Raw genomic sequence first — 21,953 nt, 5'->3', positions numbered from 1 at the left:
GGCCAGGAAGCCATTCTGGTGGTCAACACCAAGCGGGGGTCCCCCACAGAACAGGTCCTGGGTCCAGCGGAGACCCAGGCACCTGCCAGCTGCTTTGCCAAGCATCCACAAAGGAGAGGGAGTCCTTTTAAGAGGCCCATCTGAAGTCACCAAATTTGTTACCAAACTCAAGTTCACCTCTTGGGGTACTCTGTTCAAGATCCAGCCACGGTTGTCAATGTTGTGGGGTCGAATCCTGGGTTCAAAATAAGACCACCGGAGGCTGATAATTTATTTAAAAAGCAAACAAGGATTTATTGAACTGGCCAGGGCAAGCCGCAGGAGTACCGCACGCAGGCGGACCCTACATGACCGTGAGGGTTTAGGGGCAGGTAGTTATTTTTAAAGGTTCTGAGAAGGAAAACCCCCATTCTACAACAAACTGTTGTTTGAAATTTTCTGCTGTTCTTCCTAGATAAAATGTTGCTTTCTAGTTTGCTTTAGCCCGTTTGAAGAATGATGAAGATAAACTTAGCTGTCTGACCTTACAGGCCAGAGACCAGATACGCCCACAATCTCAATACCATGCCAGGTGCATTCTTTTAATTGGACAGAACAGCATTGTTTTCGAGGCCAGCATCGAGATAACCACTAAGTGTACATAGGGCTGGCTCTTTAATGAAAAAGAAAGTTCTGCCTGTAACCTTGCCCAGAACTTGAACTCATCCTCCCTAAGCCCATTGTGCGATGAACAAAGCAAGTAAGTGAAGGTCGAAGTCAGAATAGTAGGGTTAAAATTCAAACAGTAGTTTTTACCCAAGCATGATTGCTACCATATTTCAGTCACAAGGTAGTTTTATTTACTTGCAGAAGTAAAGGAGACAGTGGATTCATCTCCAAAGTGCAACGGGAGGCTTAGCCTTTTATATTTAGTAAGAATAACATTTAGCAAAACTGCCCAGACCTTAAGATCCTTGCCCTATCTAACACAGCACTCAATACATAACCCCTAAATGCCTAAAGCTTTATCAATCACCTTCTCCCCAACACTTTGTTCCCTTCCACCATCCCCGGCAAAAATCTTTTATTTCTCAGCAGACAGCTTCACCAGGTTGTCCATTCCCCCTGGCTCTAGGCTGAAGACAAGTCCCCACCTCTGGCAGCGGCCTGGCTCCCCCAGAACTACATTTCCCACAGTGCTCTGGAAAAGTTAGCGGCGGAGGCCCAGGGCCTGGAGGGCTAGTTTACGCAGAGCCTCCTGGGAGTTGTAGTCTGGCTTGTTCGCAGGCGCGCTGCTGTGGACCGGCGCTGGCCTTTGTCTGTCCGTGGGCTTGCACGGCTGTGGTGAGTGAGGCTGCTAGCAGGTCATGGCACCCAGGTGAGCCAGGGCCAAGCTAGCAGGCGGTCCCCGGGGCCCTCTGCTGCCCCGACGTCCCTCAGCAGGGCAGGCCTGCCCTGCTGCAAAGGCCGGCCGCAAGGGGAGAAGTCTGCAGCTGCAGAGAAGTCTGCCGCTGGACCAGAGGTGGGGTTGAGGGTCTGCACGCAGGGCATGCATGGGGGTGCTGAGGAGGGAGGATCTGCCCCTAGGAGCAGGGGTCCCTCCGACCACCGCTGTGCAGGGCAGGGCGTGTGGAAGGCCCCTCACCCTGGAGTCGAGGGAGGAGGCCGTGATAGACAGGTGTCCCCCGGCCTGCGGGGAGGGTTCAGAAGATGGACAGAAAACTTGCAGTCTCTCAAGGGGGGGCGGGGGGGGTGGCGGCAGATGGGAGAAAGGACAAAGTGGATTCGGTCGTGCGGAGAAAATAATCACCCCCACCCAGAATCTCTAATGCTGAAACTACGTCCCAGGAGGTCCCAGAGACGCAAAGTCACCCCCTCTTCTCATCCTGTTCTTGAGGGCTGTCAACTTTAGGCCTTAAGTAATAGGTATGGTCACATTTGGTTCTTTTATTCTCCCAGGAATTACCTGATATGACTGTTATTAACCTATTTAATAAGTGAGGAAATAGAGTCAGGATTGTTTGGTTACTTGCCCAACGTTACATGAGGGAGTGGGGAGTCAAGGCAGAAATCCCAGTCTCTCATGGCCTAGTTCTGAACTTTTCCAAAGGATCAGGAGCCATTCTGCTTGGAAAAGCAGTATTTTCTATGACAAAGCCATTTTCTCCAAATTCTGCAGGAAATTAACTCCTCAGACATGTGATGTTGGGAGAAAAATAAGAATTTCCTTTTGCCAGACCAGTTTGGCTCAGCGGATAGAGTGTCGGCCTGCGGACTGAAGGGTCTGGGGTTCGATTCCAGACAAGGGGACGTACCTTGGTTGTCGGCACATCCCCGGTAGGCAGCTGATCGATGATTCTCTCTCATCGATGTTTCTAACTCTCTATCCCTCTCTCTTCATCTCTGTGAAAAATCAATAAAATATATTTTTTTTAAAAAGAATTTCCTTTTATTAATCAAGGAAGTTCCTGGGATGCAGCTGAGTTTATTACTTGTTGAAGAGCTCACAGTATGTGAAGAGGCAGAGCTGTAGATTCTACTCCATTTGCTGGATTCCACAGGGACAGAGTCCAACCTCAGGCAGAAGGTGCCAGGAACTTTCCATTGACTCTTGGTGAATGTGCAGTGATTGAGCAGTAACACCTTAAACTTCCAAAATTAATGACCAGTCGTGTCCTGACACTCTGATCGGGGGTTCCTTTACAGCTTGTATTCCCAGTTGGAGATGAGTCCTCCAATAAGAGTTTAAAATGCTCTTCAGTCACCATAACAGGTTGCAGAATGTGCAGTTGACAGGAAGACCACGTGCTTCAGTTAACAAAGGAAAGAACTGCAGCATCACACTTCCGTCTCATTAAATCAGGCGGCCAGCATTTTGATAAGACTTACTGGAGAGAAACAAAGATTATACACCAAAACCACTGTATAAAGTGTAAGAATGTGGTGATCAGGATCCTGAAGTAAGAAAAGGATATTCCAAAGGGGAAAAAATAGAAAAAGATAATATGGGGCAAGAGAATACCTAGGATCTAGATGAGTAGTAAAGTCTGGCTAAGCCCTGTTCCATTCTGTTCCATGTTATAAAAATTCCTACCAGCTCTTTAATGATGAGGAACTAGAGAACTGTCTAGTCTAAAGGCATAGGCTTTGGATCCTGAAAATCTTGGATTTGAATTTCTTCCACCTTGACTCCTTACTGGCTCTGAGAATTTTGGCAAGTTACTCACCCTAGTTGGATGCCTTGGGCTAGGTTTTGGAATCCAAGTAGGTCTTCTTTTTCCAAGTACTGACAAGTACTTACACTTCCCTCAGAACTGGTATTCTCATATCTTGAAGAGTAGAAGAGGAAAAGGTCTGGATCTGGATCCTCCTAAGAATTGTTTAAAGGTTAACATGAAATATCTTATTCTGTCCTCATAACTTAGGGGAACTGGAGAGGAGGACCACAGCCATTTCTATCTAGAGCCAATTATGAAGTCTGAATATTGAGTTTTTTTTAATATTCTGAGGCTATACAAATAGCAGATGGTTAGATGGGGGAAGGAATTAGAAGATTCTAATCACATACCACGGTTAAGGAACAAACAGGAGTGCCCATTATCTTAGAATTGGCAGGAGGAGAGAGATGTGTGTTGACATGTTCCTTTTCCACCTTCTGCCCCCTGGGCTCATTTGTGTGTGATCATGTGCCTTTAAGACCATGTTGCTGTTACATTAAAGGTGACTAACATTATATCAGTTCATCCTGAGTTCTCCATTTATTCATACCCCAAACTGGAGCTCCTGTTGACTTGAATCTTTTCACTCATCAATTCTCCTGCCTTCTCCTGTTTTTGTTCTATTTTGTTTTTGTTTCTTTGGTGGTTTTCCTCCTCAGATGCTCAAGAACAGCCTATGGAAGCAGCACATGAAGAGGTGGTGATTAAGGTCATACGGCAGGAGTGGACATGTTTGGATTTCCAACAGCTACCCTGCTGGACTGTCATGGACGATATGCCCAGAATGTAGCATTCTTCAGTGAGTGAGCCAGTTGATCTCTGGGATGCCCTCAACTCACCGCATGGAGTGTCCCTGTCCTCAGCACTGGTTGGCAGGCTGAGAAGCAGAGGAGACTTTCCTGTGGTGGAGCTCACCATTTCTGGGAGTTACAGGAAAAGCCTGCAAGTTAGAGTGAGAAATAACAATGGAAACAGCAGAAAACAATCCTGATATGGAGGTAAACTTGAGGTAGTTTCTCAGAAAATGAATGAGCAGCTTTAAATTTCAGTGCAGCCACTGAGTAAGGAAGGGTAAGGCAGAGGAACAATGAGAAAATCTCCCTAGGATGACTCCAAGAAAACTGTTAATCCAGGGTAGTGATAAATTGGACCCATATTTAAAGGGCAACATTGGAAAATACTGTCAACAGCTGCATAGGAAGTGTTTGAGAATAACTGCTAAACCAAAATTGATCTCAATTCCACCACAGCTTAGTAGATTGAAGTAGCATAAATTTTAAAGGGAAAAATTCCTTGAATCAGAAAGTCTAGTTGTTCTGGCTCTAGATGCAGTATCAGACAAATTATTTAACTTCCTTGAACTGCAGGGTCATTGTCAATGAAATAGGACAACAGCTCTACCCTGCAGGGTTGCAAGAATTAGAGACAACAAGTGTAAAGTACCAAGGATTCTACCCTGCCGGTGTAGCTCAAAGATTGAGAGAGAGCCAGGAACCAAAAGGCTACCAGTTCCATTCCCCACCAGGACATATGCTTGAGCTGTGGGCTTGATACCCTGGGGGGGGGGGGGGGGGGGGGCAGGAGGCAGCCGAATGATGATGTTTCTCTCTCATCCATGTTTCTATCTCTCTATCCCTCTTCCCCCCCCCCTCTCTCTCTCTCTCTCTCTCTCTCTATATATATATATATATATATATATATATACAATATATATATATATATATTTTTTTTTTTTTTTTTTAAGTACGAATTATTCTACTACATATTTTCTGATGTCATGGAGTTTACTCAACTGTCAGGAAAGCAGACTAGTGCAGAAGTGGGTTTTTCATGAAGCTAATGAAATCTAAGTTTCAGGATTCCTCTCTTGCAGGGTCTCTTCAAGGCCCTGTTCCCACTTTTACACTTTTTCCTAATGAAGTGCCTCCAACATTTTAAAGCTTTAGGCCCTGCCCAACCTGGCTCCTCACCTGTTTGAAGTCAGATAAAATTTGGATATGGGGTTCTGTGTGATCCTGTATAGTTCTCCTGAGTCTGGAGATGTTTATATTTACCCCACAAGATTATTTGGGAGGCTATATTGAACAAAACACAGAGGCAGTGGAGTAGGCTTGTGTTTGAATCTCAGCTCTATGCTAACCTAAATGCATAACCTTTGACAACCTCTCTATGCTTTCATTTCCTTGTGTGTAGCATCCCATAGGATTGTTCTCAGTGTTAAATTATCTATGCAACGTTCACTGTGTAATGTCTGGCACATAATAAGCACTCAACAGAGCACTGTTTTTTGTTTTTTTTTTCCCTATTCTTCTCACTCAGCATATTAGTGCATCTTATCTGGCTTCCCTCTCATTTTACCAGATGTGATGACAGAAGCCCACCACAAATATGATCACACCGAGGCCACAGGATCCTCAAGCTGGGACTTCCAGAGTTCTTTCAGAAGAGAGAAGCTGGAACAAAAATCCCCAGATTTTAAGGCACTACAGGAAGATTCACCTGGTGTGAGACAGAGGGTCTATGAGTGCCAGGAATGTGGAAAATCCTTCCGGCAAAAGGGTAGCCTAACGTTACATGAGAGAATCCACACTGGTCAAAAGCCCTTTGAGTGTACCCATTGTGGAAAAAGCTTCAGGGCCAAAGGCAATCTTGTCACACACCAGCGAATACACACAGGAGAGAAGCCTTATCAGTGCAAGGAGTGTGGAAAAAGTTTTAGTCAGCGAGGTAGTCTGGCTGTTCATGAAAGACTCCACACTGGACAGAAGCCCTACGAGTGTGCAATTTGTCAGAGGAGTTTCAGGAATCAGAGTAACCTTGCTGTTCATAGAAGAGTTCACAGTGGCGAGAAGCCTTATAGATGTGATCAGTGTGGAAAAGCCTTCAGTCAGAAAGGAAGCTTGATTGTCCACATCAGGGTCCACACAGGCCTGAAACCATATGCCTGTGTACAGTGCAGAAAGAGCTTCCATACCAGAGGAAATTGCATCCTTCATGGCAAAATCCACACAGGAGAGACACCATATCTATGTGGCCAGTGTGGGAAAAGCTTCACTCAGAGAGGGAGTCTGGCTGTGCACCAGCGAAGCTGCTCACAAAGACTCACCCTTTGACCACATTCTTCAACAAGAATTCTCTTTAATTAACTATAAAATCTGAGATCAAGCCACCTACCCAGTTCTATGGAGTGAATGGAGACTCTTTCAGAAAGACTATCATTAGGTAGGGCAAACTGACTTTTCCCATTTCTTCCAAATGAATATGAAAAATAAATGTCTTGTTTATTATCATTATCATGTTTGTTTCATAGTTTCTGTCCATTTCTTTTGTCCTAATTTCTCAAGGTACTTCCATTAACGTAGTGCACACTTGGAGATTGTTCTGTGTGTGGCAGATACAGATTTCAAGTTTTTAGTTTATACCATCAGCCTTGGGGGGGGGGGGGCGGGCGGGGGAGGAGGAACACAGCCTCCTGCCAATCCCAAGGTTCTTTTCTTCCTGTATAATCAAATTGATCTTGCTTTGCTCCATTTCTCCCAAGTCCTCCCTCCTATAACTAAAAAATCCTGGAAAGAGTTGTGACTGCTGAATGGCACATGACTGATTCCTTCGTTTCCTCAAAGTCTTTTTTTTTTTTTTAAATATATTTTATTGATTTTTTTACAGAGAGGAAGGGAGAGGGATAGAGAGTTAGAAACATCGATGAGAGAGAAACATCGATCAGCTGCCTCTTGCAACACCCCCTACTGGGGATGTGCCCGCAACCAAGGTACATACCTGTTCCAACTCACCCTCAGGTGGGAACTGCTGAGGTGACTGGGTCCCTCAGCCAGAGAACTGGACTTATACAGGTTGCCCACAGTACTTTACTAAAATTGACCGAGCATAAACTAAACACAGACACAAGAGTTAAAATGCATGAATCCCAAGGTTTATTTACCAGAGTCCTGGTGGTTTCCAGAAGCCTAAGCAGGTCACCTGGAGATCCGGGCCGACAGACACACACACTGGAATACAATTCACACTCCAACTATAAATCACTCATAAAAGTAAATGCTTTCATTCCTATTTTAAATGACACAAGTAATTATTCTTACACTGTTTTAAATCCTTAAATCATCACTCTAATATAACAATGCCCTTGACCAGAATCGAACCTGGGACCTTTCAGTCCGCAGGCCGACGCTCTATCCACTGAGCCAAACCGGTTTCGGCTTCCTCAAAGTCTTGACTCCAAAAGTTCCTATTTAAAATCGCACTGCCGTTCCTCAGTCCCCGACTCAGCTCTACTTTCTCCGTAACACACACCACCTTATCACACACTCTACCGTTCTTTATCAAAATTACGTATCGCTTGTTTCCTCCACTATTTAACATCCAGAGTGATTTTCTTTAAGCGTCTTTAAAAGTTCCTAGAACACGTACGGCCTCAGATGTTTACTAAACTAATAAACTTCAAGAGGCAGATGAAGATGCCGAATGGCATATATTCAGTTCAGAATATTTTTACAGGTAAAGACGAAATTACGGGTGATATTCACGTTCTTTTCCTCTAGCACATTAACAAAATGTGAAAAACACTTTAATGGATATTCCTATGATAATTCTTACACGTTTGTAATTCTAAAATAATAATAACGTGAATGAACGCTCAAACAATAGTTAAAAATCAGTCTGCTGGGAGCAGGAACCTAGGCACCTCCACGCAACGCCGGGGAAGCCGAGGGAGCAGGGGACGGCACCGGAGTACACACCGGAAGTGCCGTGGCCTGCCCGCGGCTTTCTGGGACTTGTAGTTCAGAGCCCTCCGCGGGCGGAGACGCCGCTGCCAGGCACTGGATTCACGTGGGAGGTGAGCGGCGGGTAGCAGCTGGCAGCTGGCAGCTGGCACCTCCTGCAGAGAGGCGGGGGAGGGGGGAACCCGCGGGGAGGCTGGCTGTTGTGGGAGGGCGCGCGACCCGGGAGGTGCGGTCCGAGGCGCACGAGCGACCGGGCGCTGCGACGCCGCAGCGGCTCCGAGGGGCCCTCTCGCCGGCGCTCCGGGGGGCTCCGTAGTTGGCCTTTTCTGCCCGGTGGCTGGCCTTCTTTCAAGGAGGTTTTAAGTGGGCGTTAAGCAATCGAGAGGGGCTCCCGTGAGGGGCGAGGTTTCTGTCCCCACAAACAGTGTCCTCATTAAAGGGTTGCATCCGAGCCCTGCACCCCCAAAAATGAGTCAGGTGGAGGAAGGCGGCGCGGGCATCCAAAATTCATCACGAGAGATGATACATCCAACCCGAGAGCTCCTACTGCTCCAACTAGAACTTGAGAGCCGAAAATGGACACATCCTGGAGCTGCTAGGGGCAGCAGGATGTGCCTCGGGGAAGGAGCAGGCTTGGTCTGTTTGACCCAAAGCCAGTGGGGAGAGGCGAGGGGAACCGCGTGGGGAGACAGGAGAGGGTTTCCTACAGTAGCGGGAGCTGGGGGACTTGATAGTCATGGCTGTTTATTTATTTGCAAGCTCCAGCCTCCAAGGACTCCGTGCTGCGAGGAGGGAATGGCCAAGTTCCAGGTGCGTTGGGTTTCTTCTCCGGAAATGCTGTCTCCCTGAGAAGGTAAGTATAATAACTTTGTTTTCTTGGGACCCAGGAAGGACATCAGCATTGAGTGCCTCTGATGTCAAGTCCTGCCTTTGTTCTGTGTGTCATTTTTCCCTTTATTGTTGGACTCCGGTGTGAGACTTGGTATTTTATAAATACGGGTGCAGCAACATTGATATCCTAAGGGCATATACTAAGGCATCCAGCCCTCAGTTGCTGCACTGGTCTCTGCTGCCTGTACATTACACATCAGTTTTCACTGAGCTACACTCTTCCGGAACTTGGCTCACTCCCCAGAGCGCTGGGCTCTGCTCTTGTATTGAAAGACTCCACACAGCATCTTTGCTTGGGCGTCTCTGTTAAAGCCTGCCTTTTCCTGAGTGTAGACATTTCATTCCTGTTGAGTCTTTCAAAGCTATTACATGTCAGTCCTTTGCTAAGTGGTCCCAGGAAAACCCACTCACTCCCCGAAATGCTCGTCAATCAGGCTGTGTATTAGAAGTGTATTTGTAGAGTTTTTTAAGAGTTAAGGTTCCTAGGTACCACCACTCCCAGACCTACTAAAAAGAGAATTTCTCTTTTCTATCCCCTCGATCTTTGTATGTCCATTAATTTGTGTCATTTATTGTCAGTCATTTCTCTACTTGCTCGATGTGAGCATCTCTAAGATAGGTAAAAGGTCGTCCATCTTTTATGCTCTGATTACTTTGTTCCACCAACATATCAACATGTTTAAGTGGTATAATAAATTGTTAAATTACCAATTAGCACTTTTTAAAAAATCGATTTTTCATTTGTCTTCATAAAATCATTTCTAGAAAGTTACTTCAAGATTGGCACTTAGAATCACAGAATGTTTTCAATGGAAGGGGTCAGCCAGCCCCTCTCTGCCCTGGTGCCATCACTCAACTGAGAAGACTCTAATTCTGAGGGAGCTAGAAGGGAGCATCATTTCCTTGTTGCAGGGAGCAGCATAGCAGGGAGTAAGCCCCATGCTTTCCAACATCATGCTGTTTCTTCACTATAACTGAACAGGTCATGACACCAGAAATTCTATGAACAAAAGTAACCAAGACCATCTTTTTGTTTAGCAAATCCAGTCCTCACATACATAGGAAGTGACCATGAACTCTTGTAAAAATTGGTTTGGCCCAACTGGTGTGGCTCAGTGTTTAAGCATTGGCCTAAGAACGAGGAGGTCGGGGTTTGATTCCCGGTCAAGTCACATGCCTGGGTTGCAGGCTAGATTTCCAGTGAGGGGCCTGCTGGTCAATTATTATCTCTCATCATTGATATTTCTATTTTCTGAATCTCTCTCCCTTCCTCTCTGAAATTAATTTTTAAAATTTTTTAATTGGTTTGTTTAAAGGACAGTAAATGGCCTCAAGGTACTGAGAGCATGCCATCACTGTGCCTTATGAAGTGATTGACTCCAAGGGAGATGAGATGAGCAGTAAGACCCAGTGCTCTGTATTGTCCTTCCTTCTCTTTTCTCTCTTTCCAAGTGAAGACTATTTTCTCACTGCTGATGGAATTGTGGATTGCTAGTGTATAAATTTTGAGGTTCTGATATATATTAATAACTGAATTTAAAGAAGGGACTTCATCCACCAATGCCTGCTGGATGTTTTTCTTTACCAGGCATTGTCCTGAGTGCTGAAAGTGGCAGTTGCAATTAACCACCCCTTCCTCTGTAACTTGGGTAAGTCACTTCACCATTATGAACCTTAATTTTCTCATCTGCAAATGAGGGTTGAATTTGATGAGCTCACAGTTTACTTGTAGCATTTGATTATTCTTTTAAATCGAATGCAAATTTATAAATACCACTTAGATTCTGAGTTCATTGTGCTAGTTATTGAGAATTGAAAGATTAGTTGAGCATGGCTCCTATCCTTTAAAATCTTATAGCCAATTTGGAAGAGAGACTTAATAGCTATAGTAGATGTACATGTGAGATGTTGGAGGAGGACGCATGTAACTCATCCTCATGCTGCAGAAAGGAGGTGGTTGATGGTCCTGAAACTGAAAGTAGTTCCTAAATGGATGAGAGAAACAGAAGTCAAAGCAGAAGCAACGTGTACAGGGCTGTTCTAGTCCAGAATATGACGTTTAGATGACAGGTAATCCGGTCTGACTATAGCTCCTGGCCACCTGCATTACTGTTTCCTGTCCCCTCCAAAGTAAAATGTTGGACCAGCAAGGAAGGGCTCTGGAAAGAAAGTAAAAAGCCGTATGATGTATGTAGTTTGGGGAAGTTAGGCTTTTGTGGTGGGAGGTGGGGTGGTGGGAGGGACAGGAGACTACTAGTCCTGGGACCTTCCACCTTGGTTAGCCCTCAGGATCCTGAGTCCACTTTCCCAGAGAAAGCACGAGGTCCACCTGGGGTGACCATACCCTCCACTGATACCGGGGAGACTATTCACTATTCAGGGTCTTTTAGTCCCAACTTTGTCTTCTTTAGCAGGACCACTGTTTTCTTTGATTCCTTTCATTTGGTCCACTGTCATACCATTCCTCATCTTCGAATTTTCAACCTACTCCAAAGTTTATACTCTACCAGCATATCCTTTTCATTCTCAGCAAAAAACTCTCTCCACCACTTGGTGGGATTTTAAAAAATTACTAAATCTGCTGAAACCGGTTTGGCTCAATGGATAGAGTGTCGGCCTGCAGGCTGGAGGGTCCCAGGTTTGATTTTGGTCGAGGGCATGTACCTTGGTTGCAGACACATCCCCAGTGGGGGATGATTCTCTCTCATCAATGTTTCTAGCTCTCTATCCCTCTCTCTTTCTCTCTGTAAAAAAACAATAAAGTATTTATTTTTAAGAATCTTTAAAAAAAATTACTAAATCTGACTATCTAATCTATGAATTGAAAAATGGCAGAACTTGTATTTGAAGACTTCCTAAGGAATTCTTGTGGTCTGGGTAAGAAATGAAGGCCTTACCCAGGACAGTGGCAGTGGGACTACAGAATAGGTAACATATTGGATGGAGATTTGGGGGACAGCATTGACAAGATGTGAAGTTACCTGAATATTGTTGAGGTAGAGAGGGTGTCTTAGACAATGGGGTGGAAAATGAATAAAATATAAAAGAGAAAAAGGTAACTGTAGGACTTGAATCTCAGAAGGGAAGAGAGTATTTGATCTGAAATGCATAGGAAGTTAACGTTGGACAGAAAGAAACCTTTTTCTCTTGAGGTCAAGAAGTCTGGTGGAAAAAGTGGCCAGTCCACCTTCTTGATACTCACCTGGCCCTCTTGAAGAAAGGGTGCATTTATGTCCCTCTTGGGCAACACCTCCACTTCCATTTCTTCTTTGCCCCACCTTTTGTGCAGGGACTTGCAGGCTGCTCTAGCCCAACCTTATCCCTCTTCTTCAGACACAGTGGAGACCTGTGACCTGGAGGACAAACTGCCATTGGCCTCACTATCACTTTCTGCACTGGTGACTAGTAGTGAAGTCATTCCTGGGGGATAGGAAGAAGGGCTGGTTGTCCTCAATTTCCTGAGGAAGGAGTAGGTGGTGCCCCTTCAGCCTCAGTCCTAACATGTGACCTCTTCTGAAGGTTACTGGGCATTCCCCTCGCTCAGAGTTGAGTTGCTCCTTTGGGCTTCAGTTGGCTCAGTTGTTTTGTGTCTATTCTGTCCTCTGCTTTTCAGCATGTGGCCTGTAGACTGCTGGCAGCCCAGTTTGTTACTGGTATACAAAGATATATAAGTGTTGCTGGTGGAAACAGGATTCTTTCATGGAGTCACAAGAAATGCATTTCAGGGACCCATGCATGGGAGGACTTGAGCATAGTGTCACATTTATTGGAGAGAAACAAAGGACTGCCCCCAGCTGTCTGCTGTCTTATTCACAGCCAGGTGGTCACATCCATCTCCCTGCAAAAGAAGCCCTGGGCCTGGTGAGCACAAGTGCCCACCAGGAGGGCTCACCCCAGAACTGCAGTGCATCACCCTGGGCTCCAAGTAGCCCAGCACAGTCGTTGTTCCCGGCTGCACCTGCCTGTGCCTCATGTCCCCATCTGCACACCTGCCGCCAATGCTCAGTGGTGCAAGGCCACCACCCAGTACTGAGTTCACTGCAGCTGCTGAAAGGGGAGAGAGCACTGGCTTTTGTTAAGCTTCCCCTTGGGTTTGGGAGAGAATAAGCTTTCTTTCAAACTAAACAATCATCCTCCCAATTCTTCACGGGCGTTGCTGGGCCCTCCCCTAACCAATCCCTTTCCTGGATCTTCTGGGGTTCCATGCCCTTATTCTATCTGATCTTTCTCCCAGACTAGACACCTCCCCTTTACGTTTGCCGTGTTGGCTCCTACTGCACATGCATCAAAGAGGAAGACCTCCCCCTGGGCCATCTTAGCTTCTGCACCTGCCTCAGCAGAGGAATTTCCCTTTTACTGTTCTCCCTGCCCCTGATAATCTGGGGGTGCCCCTGACTGTTTGCTGGGGAGATTGGAGGACCAGTCCTTCCTCCCTATGCAGGGGGAGGAAGGGATGTTTTTGTTTTTTGTGGGGGTTTTTTTTGTGTGTGTGTGTTTGTTTGTTTGTGTTTTGTTTTGTTTTTTGTGGGGGGTTTTTTTGAGGAAGGGATGTTAATCCCCTTGGGGGGCAATGCAACTATCCCTTGGAGTGTCTGGAACCTGTAGCTCCCTAGTCAATCAGAATCAGCCAGTTTAGCTCCCTTCCCTTTGTCAGTAACTGACTAGCTGCCTACCCTGACATAAGAACAGAGGTTGAGTGTTTGAAACCTTTATAAACTATCAGTCTGTGACCCATGAGAAACTTGCCAGAGGCGGTTTGAAAATGTTGGTCCCGTAAAGAAATCCTGAGGAGCTAGATTCACTGTGAAGTTAGCTCCTCGTAGGTGCCAAGCCCCCATGAGGCCTTGAGAAACTGGAGAGTAAGAAAATGAGATAAAGCATAAGTAATGCAAAGAAATTAATGCAGAGTGAAGTGAATGTTTGGGGCCAAATCTGGTATTTTTTATATAGACATCTTTGCCACAAGCATTTTATGCACAGTTTATGTTCAGTCTCTTCCCACATCCCCATCTCCCCTTTTCCCCGAGAATCGTCAGTTCACTTCCCTTCCATACCTCTGATTCTATTATATTCAACAGTTAATATTGTTCATCAAATTTTTTTTTAATTCCCTTGGTTTTTAGATTCACTTGTTGATGGTTACATATTTGTTGTTCATAATTTTTATCTTTATTTACTTTCTCTTCCAAAAGAACCCCCTTCAGCAATTCATATAATTCTGGTTTGGTGTTGATGAACTCCTTTAGCTTTTTTTTTATTAGTGAAGCTCTTTATCTGGCCTTCGATTCTGAGTGATAGCTTTGCTGGGTAGATTATTTTTGGCTGTAGATTCTTGCTATTCATCACCTTCAATATTTCTTGCCATTCCCTTCTGGCCTGCATGGTTTCTGTTGAGAAATCAGCTGACAATCGTATGGGTGCTCCTTTATAGGTCACTACCTGCTTTTCTCTTGCTGCTTTTAATATTCTCTCTTTGTCTTTTGCTCTTGGAATTTTAATTATGATGTGTCTTGGTGTGGTCTTCTTTGGATTCCTTTTGTTTGGGGTTCTGTGCGCTTCCTGGACTGGCAAGTCTAATTCTTTCACCAGGTGGGGGAAGTTTGTCACTATTTCTTTCAGTATGTTTTTGATATCTTGCTCTCTCTCATCTTCTGGGACCCCCATAATTCTGATGTTGGTTTGCTTGAAGTTGTCCCAGAGGTTTCTTACATTACCTTCAACTTTCTGGATTCTCTTGCCTTCTAGCTTCTGCGGAGGAGTGTCTTCTGGCTCTTTATGTTCCAAATGTTTGACTTGATTTTTGTGATCTTCCATTCTGTTTTTAGGGCTCTGTATAATATTTTTTATTTCAGCCAATGTATTCTTTATTTCTCTTGATCCCTTATTAGTTTTTGTTGATCCCTTTTCATCTCCTCATAGGCCTTATCGACCTTATCTAGGAAATTCTTAAAAAACCTTATAAGCGTGATTTTGAACTCTATATCCAGTCTCTTTTCCTCCATTTCTTTTGTTTGTGATCTATTTCCTTGTCTCAGCATTTTCACAGCTTTCCTGAGTTGGTAGGGTGGCTTTATGTGCTAAGGTGTCCTATATGGTTCAGCGAGTCAGCCTCCCAGTTACCTGAGGTGGACAGTGTTGGTGTAGCCCTTTTGGGCTGTGTGTGCAGTCTTGTTGTTAAGCCTTGCTTGTTGTTGGTATCACTGGGAAGCGTTGACCTCCACGCCAATTGGCTATGAGGATCAGAAGTGTCTCAGCTAGGAGGGTGTCTGTATTCCGCTTGAATGGGGCGGAGTCTCAGGGTGGCACAGACAAGCTTTGTTGAATCCCGCACAATTGGTTGCAGACAAGCTTTAGATTCCTGTCTGCCCCTCCCTAGGAGGGTCCTATTGGCAGTGAACGAGGAAGCTAGCCACTGGAAGGGCTTCTGTGCTCCGCTTGGATGGGGCGGGGTCTCGGGTGGTGCAGACAAGCTTTATTCAGCCCCTCCCTACAAGGATCTGGTTTCTGAGTCCCGCAATAATGGCCTCTGGCTTCACACACCTCCGAGAGATCTCTGCCCACTGCCTGACAGTCTGGCCTCTCCCTGTCTGGGGTCATCTATCAGCGCAATAGGCTGGTTCTATTTTCCTCCCGAACAAGAAAGCCAGCCACGCTTTAGCTGTCCGCCCTCTCCTCGCGCAGGGAGTAAGCTGGTAGCGAATTTGTCCCACTCTCTCTGCACTCCGCAAGCAAGCCGGCAGCGAACTCTGTAGCCGCCTTTTCACGCGCACAGTTCTCCGCACCTTCACAGTTCCTGAGGTTCAGTGTGCCTTCTTTCTCCTTCCCAGATGGTAGAGCCTCCTTTCAGCCAGCCGTCCGGCGCTTCAAGGTGATGTTTCCCCTGTTTTCCAGTTCTAAATTCAAATTTGTTGTGGTAGGCTGCATTCGGGTGTCTACCCTATGCTGCCATCTTGGTTTCTCCTCTAAAATCAATTTTAAAAAATAAGAAATAAACCTTTGGGGCCGGTCATTGTCAGCGGGAAGAAATGCTCACTGCTTTCAGAGACCGCCACATCTACTTGTCACTGTCCAGACCATTTTGAGGACTAGCTCAGATTCACATATAATGCAAAATGGGAGTAATTGAGAATTTTGTCGATTAAGAAATGAAACCAAACTGACTACTTGCTTAAATACATTAAGTCTTCTGAATGTTGTTGATTTTTTGTGGAGAAGTGAAAACAAACAAAAAACAGTTAACCAGTTTTTTTATCTTTTCTATAGCAGTTGATTGATTTATCAACAGAGAAATGAAATCAAATAAACCAAAAAAATTGAACTGTGAACCAATTTTGTTTTGGTTTGTGTGTTTTTTTAATACATTTTTATTGATTCTTTACAGAGGAAGGGAGAGGGATAGAGAGTTAGAAACATAGATGAGAGAGAAACATCGATCAGCTGACTCCTGCATACCCCCTACTGGGGATCATGCCAGCAACCAAGCTACATGCCCTTGACCAGATTTGAACCTAGGACCCTTCAGTCCACAGGCCCATGCTCTATCCACTGAGTCAAACGGGGTAGTGCTATTGTGCTTTTATAGCAGAATTGCCTTACAGCCAGTGAGTTAGCAGGGATAATGTTTGCAGTAAAAATGCTTGTGGCAAAGATGCTATGGCAAAACTACCTAGAACAGGTGTTTTTTGTTTGTTGTTTTGTGCTACTGTGGATTATGGTCAAGGAAATGCTTCTCAGAGGAGATGGCAGTCCAGCTGAGACCTGAATAAGGAACCAGGCATGTGAAAGATGTGGAAAAAACATTCTGAGCAGAGAGGACAACAGTGCAAATTCCCTAAGTTGGGATGTTTGATGTGGTCTAGGATCAGCCTAATGACACAGGATGGAGGAGTGACTCTAAGCTGGAGAATTGACAGGACACCAGTGACTACTTAAATGGGCACAGCTAGGAAAGAGCAGATTTTTTTTTTCTCAGTTGAAAAAATGCAGATCTTAGTTTTAGGCAGTTCCACCAACCAGAGTTTAACATTTCTGTTTAGGACTATCTACAAGCTGGTTATGAAAAATACATGCAAACTCCCAGAACACACAGAGGAACCAATAAAATCTGCACCCACATGCACAGTGCCTGAGCCTCCGCCTTGGGAAGGTGAGGGTGGGGGCTGCAGTCTGTGCCCTGGTTGTGGATGTGGCCCAGGCAAGGAGATTGGGGTCAGAGTTTGTGATCCAGCCAGGTGATGTGTGGGGGTCGGGTGGGTCAGAAGGACGCACCCAGGGCTGTGGTCCAGGTGCTGGTTGTGCACCAAATGAACAGGGTCTGGGTCCTTGCTGGGTCCTATTTGTGTGCTGGATGAAGGCCCGGAATCCTGGAACATGGGTTGGGGTCCAGGCCCCCACTCACTGGTGCCGAAGCTGCAACACAGCAACCTGCACTCCCCCACCCACCATTTTTTTTTTATTAAGGTATTATATTTGTACATATCTTACCATTGCCCTCCCTCCCCGCACTTCCATACATGCCCTCCCTCCCCAGAGTTTTTCATCCATTGGTTTTGCTTATATGCATGCATACAAGTTCTTCGGTTGATCTCTTATCTCCCCCATATCTCCCTACCCTCCCAGCTGTAATTTGACAGTCTGTTTGTTGCTTTACTGACTCTGTAAAACATACCGTTCTTGCCAAAGCAGTTCGCCGCGCAGCCATTGCCACCCCCGTGGGCCTTGAAGATCTCCAGGCACCACAAGGTGAAGCTTGAGTGGCCCAAGCTCACGTCCACCGAGCCTGTGACCAGTTGCAGCTGATGGTCACGAAGCACTTCTGCATCGGGTACTCGAACTCAAGGTGTGCCGTGAGGCCAGCCCACTGCGGGGACACACCGCCCAAGGCCTGCCTGACCTGGACTCATCCACCAGGAGCTGAGGCCCGGCCGCTGACTGGCAAGCGAGGAGTGGCAGCCGAGAAGAGCAGATACGGAAGGAGGTTATTGAGAGGAAGAGGTCTGCTGAAGCTTATTACGTTTTAAGGCCTTTTAGATACCCAAGTGCAGGTGTTAGGTGGAAAGTTGGAGCCTGGAGTTAAGGAGGAAGGAGCTAGAGATAAGTTTTTGCAAATACCTAAAGAGGCACGTATATGTGCTATTTTATTTTTTCTAATAATGTTCAAGTACTTCATTTAGAAGAAGAAAGGACATAGGATTGATATGACTATGGAAAAATTTGAGATCTTAACTATGTGTGGCTGAGAGGAAAAGACAAAAGGTTAAAGGATGATGGATGATCTTTATAAAGCAGCTGTGATAGAAAGGAAGAACAGAAAGAAATGGAAGATGTTTTAAAACTGTAACTATCACCCGGTTGGTGTGGCTTCGTGGTTCAGCTTAGGCCTATGAACCAGGAGGTCTCAGGTTCGATTCCCGGTCAAGGGCACATGCCCAGGTTGTGGGCTTGATCTCCAGTAGGGGTTGTGTAGGAGGCAGCCGATCCATGATTCTCTCTCACATGATGTTTCTCTCTCTCTCTTTCTCCGTCTCCCTTCCTCTCTGAAATCAATAAAAATAATATAAAAATTAAAATAAAAAATAAAAGTGTAGCTATCGCCCTAGCTAGTTTGGCTCAGTGGATGGAGCATCAGCCTGTGGACTGAAGGGCCCCAGGTTCAATTCTGGCCAGGAGCACATGCCCGGGTTGCGAGCACCATCCCCAGTGAGGGGCTTGCAGGAGACAGCCAATCAATGATTCTCTCATCATTAATGTTTCTATCTCTCGTCCCCTCTCCCTTCCTCTCTGAAATCAATAAAGAAATATATTTTAAAAAATAAAGTGTAGCTATCAAGATACTAATATTTCAAAAGCAGAGTGGGCTGAAACTGGTTTGGCTCAGTGGTTAGAGCATCGGCCTGTGAACTGAAAAGTCCCAGGTTCGATTCCAGCCAAGGGCATGTACCTTGGTTACGGGCACATCCTCAGTAGGGGGTGTGTAAGAGACAGCTGATTGATGATTCTCTCTCATCAATGTTTCTAACTATCCCTCTCTCTTCCTCTCTGTAAAAAAAAAATCAATAAAATATATATTTTAAAAAAAAAAAGCAGAGTGGTCCAAGTAGTGAAATGGCCCTGATTATGGTAATTGAGTGTGAAATGAGACTGAGGTCATTGGGACTGTAGAGGTTAAAAATGTCAGGTTAGGATGTTGGGTAAGTTGCTCTCGTGTGTGTTGAAGTTGTCAGGACAGTAGTAGGAATGGGTGGAGAGAACTACTCAGCAATGACCATGAGACGACAGTGACATGAAAGATTAAGTAGCTGGATGGCTTGAGCCTGAGTGAGTTGTGGGCAGGAGAGGAAGGGGTTGGAAGGAAGTATCAAAGTAGAAGAGAAAAGAGTTTCCAACAAACTTGACTTGGATCCCTCAGTTCCCTGAACTGCATACTTCCCTACCTTCTCACCTTCTCAGGTGCTCCCAACCTCATCTTCCCTCCTTGTGCTGATGGTTGTCAGTAAAGGAGGAGCGCTTACTGTTTCAGGAGCCAGTAACGTTCGAGGGCTTCTCTGCGGACTGCCCGCAGGAAGCTGCACAGAGCTGCGGTGCCGCAGCCCTACAGCCACTTGGTCTCAGTGGGTGAGAACATGAGCCTGGACACCTGCCCATTGGAGTCTTTGTTTCTTCCGTTTTAAATAGTGATGGGGTCCCAGGAGTTGTAGTTCAGGAATCAAAGTTTCCTAATTTATTTTTTACACAAAAGGATGTTTCTGATTATTCTAAGAAGCTAAAGAACTTGGTAAGAATTGGAGAATTGTAGCGTTACTGAGTCGTCTGGGAAATCATACCGGATCCATCCCTGATAAGCCAGAATTTGGTACTGATTTGCTTTCTGCACAGTTATTCAACCAACCTCTGTGTGTTACCCAGACATGATCTTTCAGTTGACAGAGTTGAAGTTAGTTACGTAATGAAGAACAAACTCCAAAGGAATCAGCAAGGCATCGTGGCAAGTTACAAATCCAGGCTAATCCACAAAAGAGGAGTCCCTTACATTTTATTTTTTACTTAAATCTTTATTGTTGAAAGTATTACAGGTCCTCTTTTTGCCCCATTGACCCCTTCTAGCCCACCCCCAACCTCACCCCCCAGCTCTTCACTACCCTATTGTCTGTGTCCATGAGTTATGCATATATGCATACATGTTCTTTGGCTGGTCTCTTCACACTACCCACCCTCCCCCGTTTTCCCTCTGAAATTCCAGTCTGTTCTATGCTTCTATGTCTTTGGGTCTATTTTGTTCATCAGTTAATGTGAGTGAGATCATGTGATACTTACCTTTCTCTGATGAGTTTATTTCACTTAGTGTAACACTCTCCAGGTCCTTCCATGCTGTCTCAAAGGGTAAGCGATCCTTCTTCTTTACTGCTGCATAGTATTCCACTGTGTAAGTGTACCACAGCTTTTTTATCCACCCGTCTATTGATGGGCACAGATCCTGGCTATTGTACATTGTGATGCTATGAACTTAGGGCTGCATACATTCTTTCTGACTGGTGTTTTGGGTTTCTTATAATATATTCCTAGAAGTGGAATCACTGGGTCAAATGGCAGTTCCATTTTTAATTTTTTGAGGAAACTAAGTCCCTTTTTAAATGTTTAAGGAGTTCTCTTTGAAGTTCTCTGGTCTGTGGAGAAGGCTGAGGCTTCAATGATACTTTGCACAAACTGATCTGCCTGTATCTGTTCACTTACTCTCCCTTCCGGCTTTTCAGAAAGTCGTGGTCTTCCTCATTCACACTGACCTTCTTATCTGTTCTTCGTCTTCTCCCATGTTTTCCCTGCCTTCTCCATTAAAAACCCCACTGCCCTGCAATATCTGTTTCCCTTTGCTTCTCTTCTTACACATCAGAGACTCATCCGTCTCCCCTTCTGCATATAAGACAACATCCATGTAGTGATAGTTAGGAGTAGAGCTGACACAGGTTTCCTCAAAAAGCTTTTGACTACTTGAAGCAAAGAGCCTGAAACATTTCTGATGAAATAATTTTTAGGTATCTACCCTAAGGAATTAGTAACATCAACTGAAAATTGTGAACAGTCATTATAGAATTATTTAATACAGTGAAATAATTACTCACCAAATATATCAGAGGGGGTTGGTTATACAAATTATAGAGGGTCATATATTGGTAAGAGAAAAACATGTAGCCATTAAAATATATATTGATCAAGACTTTTTAATTTGTATTGAAATTATTAGGACAACATTGGTCAAAAAAATTATATAGGTTTCAAGTTTACAATTCTATAATAGATCATCCATATATTATCTTATGCGTTCACCACTCCAAATCAAGTCTCCTTCAATCACCATTTATTTCCCCTTTACTCTGTTCAGTGTTCCCTAATCCCCTTTTCTTTCTGGTAACCACCGTACTGTTTTCTGTCTCTGAGTTTGGGGTAGGAGGAGTTTGCTTACTGCCTTCACCTTTTTTATCCTACCCCTCAACCTCTCCCTTCTGACAGCTGAGTCTAGTCTCTGTATCTAGGTCTGCTTCTGTTTTGTTTGTTAGTTTATTTTGTCCATTCGATTCCACATATGAGTGAAATCATATGGTACTTGTCTTTCTCTGACTGGCTTATATCACTTGGCATAATGTTCTCTAGGTCCACCCATGCTGTCACAAAGGGTAAGATTTCCTTTTTCTGTAGCCCCATAGTATTCCATTGTGTAAATGTACCAAGCTTTTTTATCCACTCATCTGCTGATGGCACCTGGGCTGTTTCCAGATCTTGGCTATTGTAAATAATATGCTATGAAGAGAGGGGTGCATATAGTCTTTCTGATTGGTGTTTCTGGATTCTTAGGATATATACCCAGAAGTGGTATTGCTGGGTCAAAAGCAGTTCTATTTTTAATTTTTTAGGAAATTCCATGCTGTTTTTCACAGTGGCCACACCAGTCTGCGTTCCCACCAGCAGTGCTTATGAAAATTAGTTTCTACTTTTTTTGTCTGCTTACATTTTATTTTTTTTTAAGAACTTGAGGGCAACAGTTTCTTTTTTTTTTTTTTTAATATTTTATTGATTTTGTACAGAGAGGAAGGGAGAGAGATAGAGAGTTAGAAACATCGATGAGAGTCATCGA

The 21,953-nt window shown here is 44.8% G+C and overlaps 1 protein-coding gene and 1 long non-coding RNA gene across 13 annotated transcripts; both read left to right on the top strand.

Annotated features, from left to right (window-relative positions):
• The first annotated feature begins 1,237 nt into the window (after nt 1–1,237).
• Nucleotides 1,238–6,629, top strand: ZNF32 (zinc finger protein 32). Of its 12 annotated transcripts, none has more exons than XM_045570645.1 (4): nt 1,245–1,323; nt 2,441–2,573; nt 3,857–3,996; nt 5,559–6,629. In XM_045570645.1, exons 3-4 carry the CDS (start codon nt 3,927–3,929, stop codon nt 6,308–6,310), a joined length of 822 nt encoding a protein of 273 aa, XP_045426601.1. In that variant the 5' UTR covers nt 1,245–1,323; nt 2,441–2,573; nt 3,857–3,926; the 3' UTR covers nt 6,311–6,629. The 12 variants fall into 12 exon arrangements, with proteins under 12 accessions (XP_036317151.1, XP_045426601.1, XP_036317154.1 ...); XM_045570642.1 differs by having other exon boundaries at nt 1,261–1,501; XM_045570643.1 differs by lacking the exon at nt 2,441–2,573 and adding an exon at nt 2,159–2,316 and having other exon boundaries at nt 1,261–1,501.
• Nucleotides 6,630–8,061: 1,432 nt separating this feature from the next.
• LOC118732184 lies at nt 8,062–18,322 on the top strand. The gene is made up of 3 exons (XR_006739568.1): nt 8,062–8,789; nt 10,416–10,476; nt 17,513–18,322. It is a non-coding gene; the product is annotated as an uncharacterized LOC118732184 (long non-coding RNA).
• The last annotated feature ends 3,631 nt before the right edge of the window (nt 18,323–21,953 follow it).

The sequence above is a fragment of the Pipistrellus kuhlii genome, unplaced genomic scaffold (genome assembly GCF_014108245.1).
Source record: "Pipistrellus kuhlii isolate mPipKuh1 unplaced genomic scaffold, mPipKuh1.p scaffold_m20_p_35, whole genome shotgun sequence".
Lineage (NCBI taxonomy): Eukaryota > Metazoa > Chordata > Mammalia > Chiroptera > Vespertilionidae > Pipistrellus > Pipistrellus kuhlii.
The sequence above is the reverse complement of the archived record's forward strand: the minus strand, read 5'-3'. Positions and strand labels throughout refer to the sequence as shown.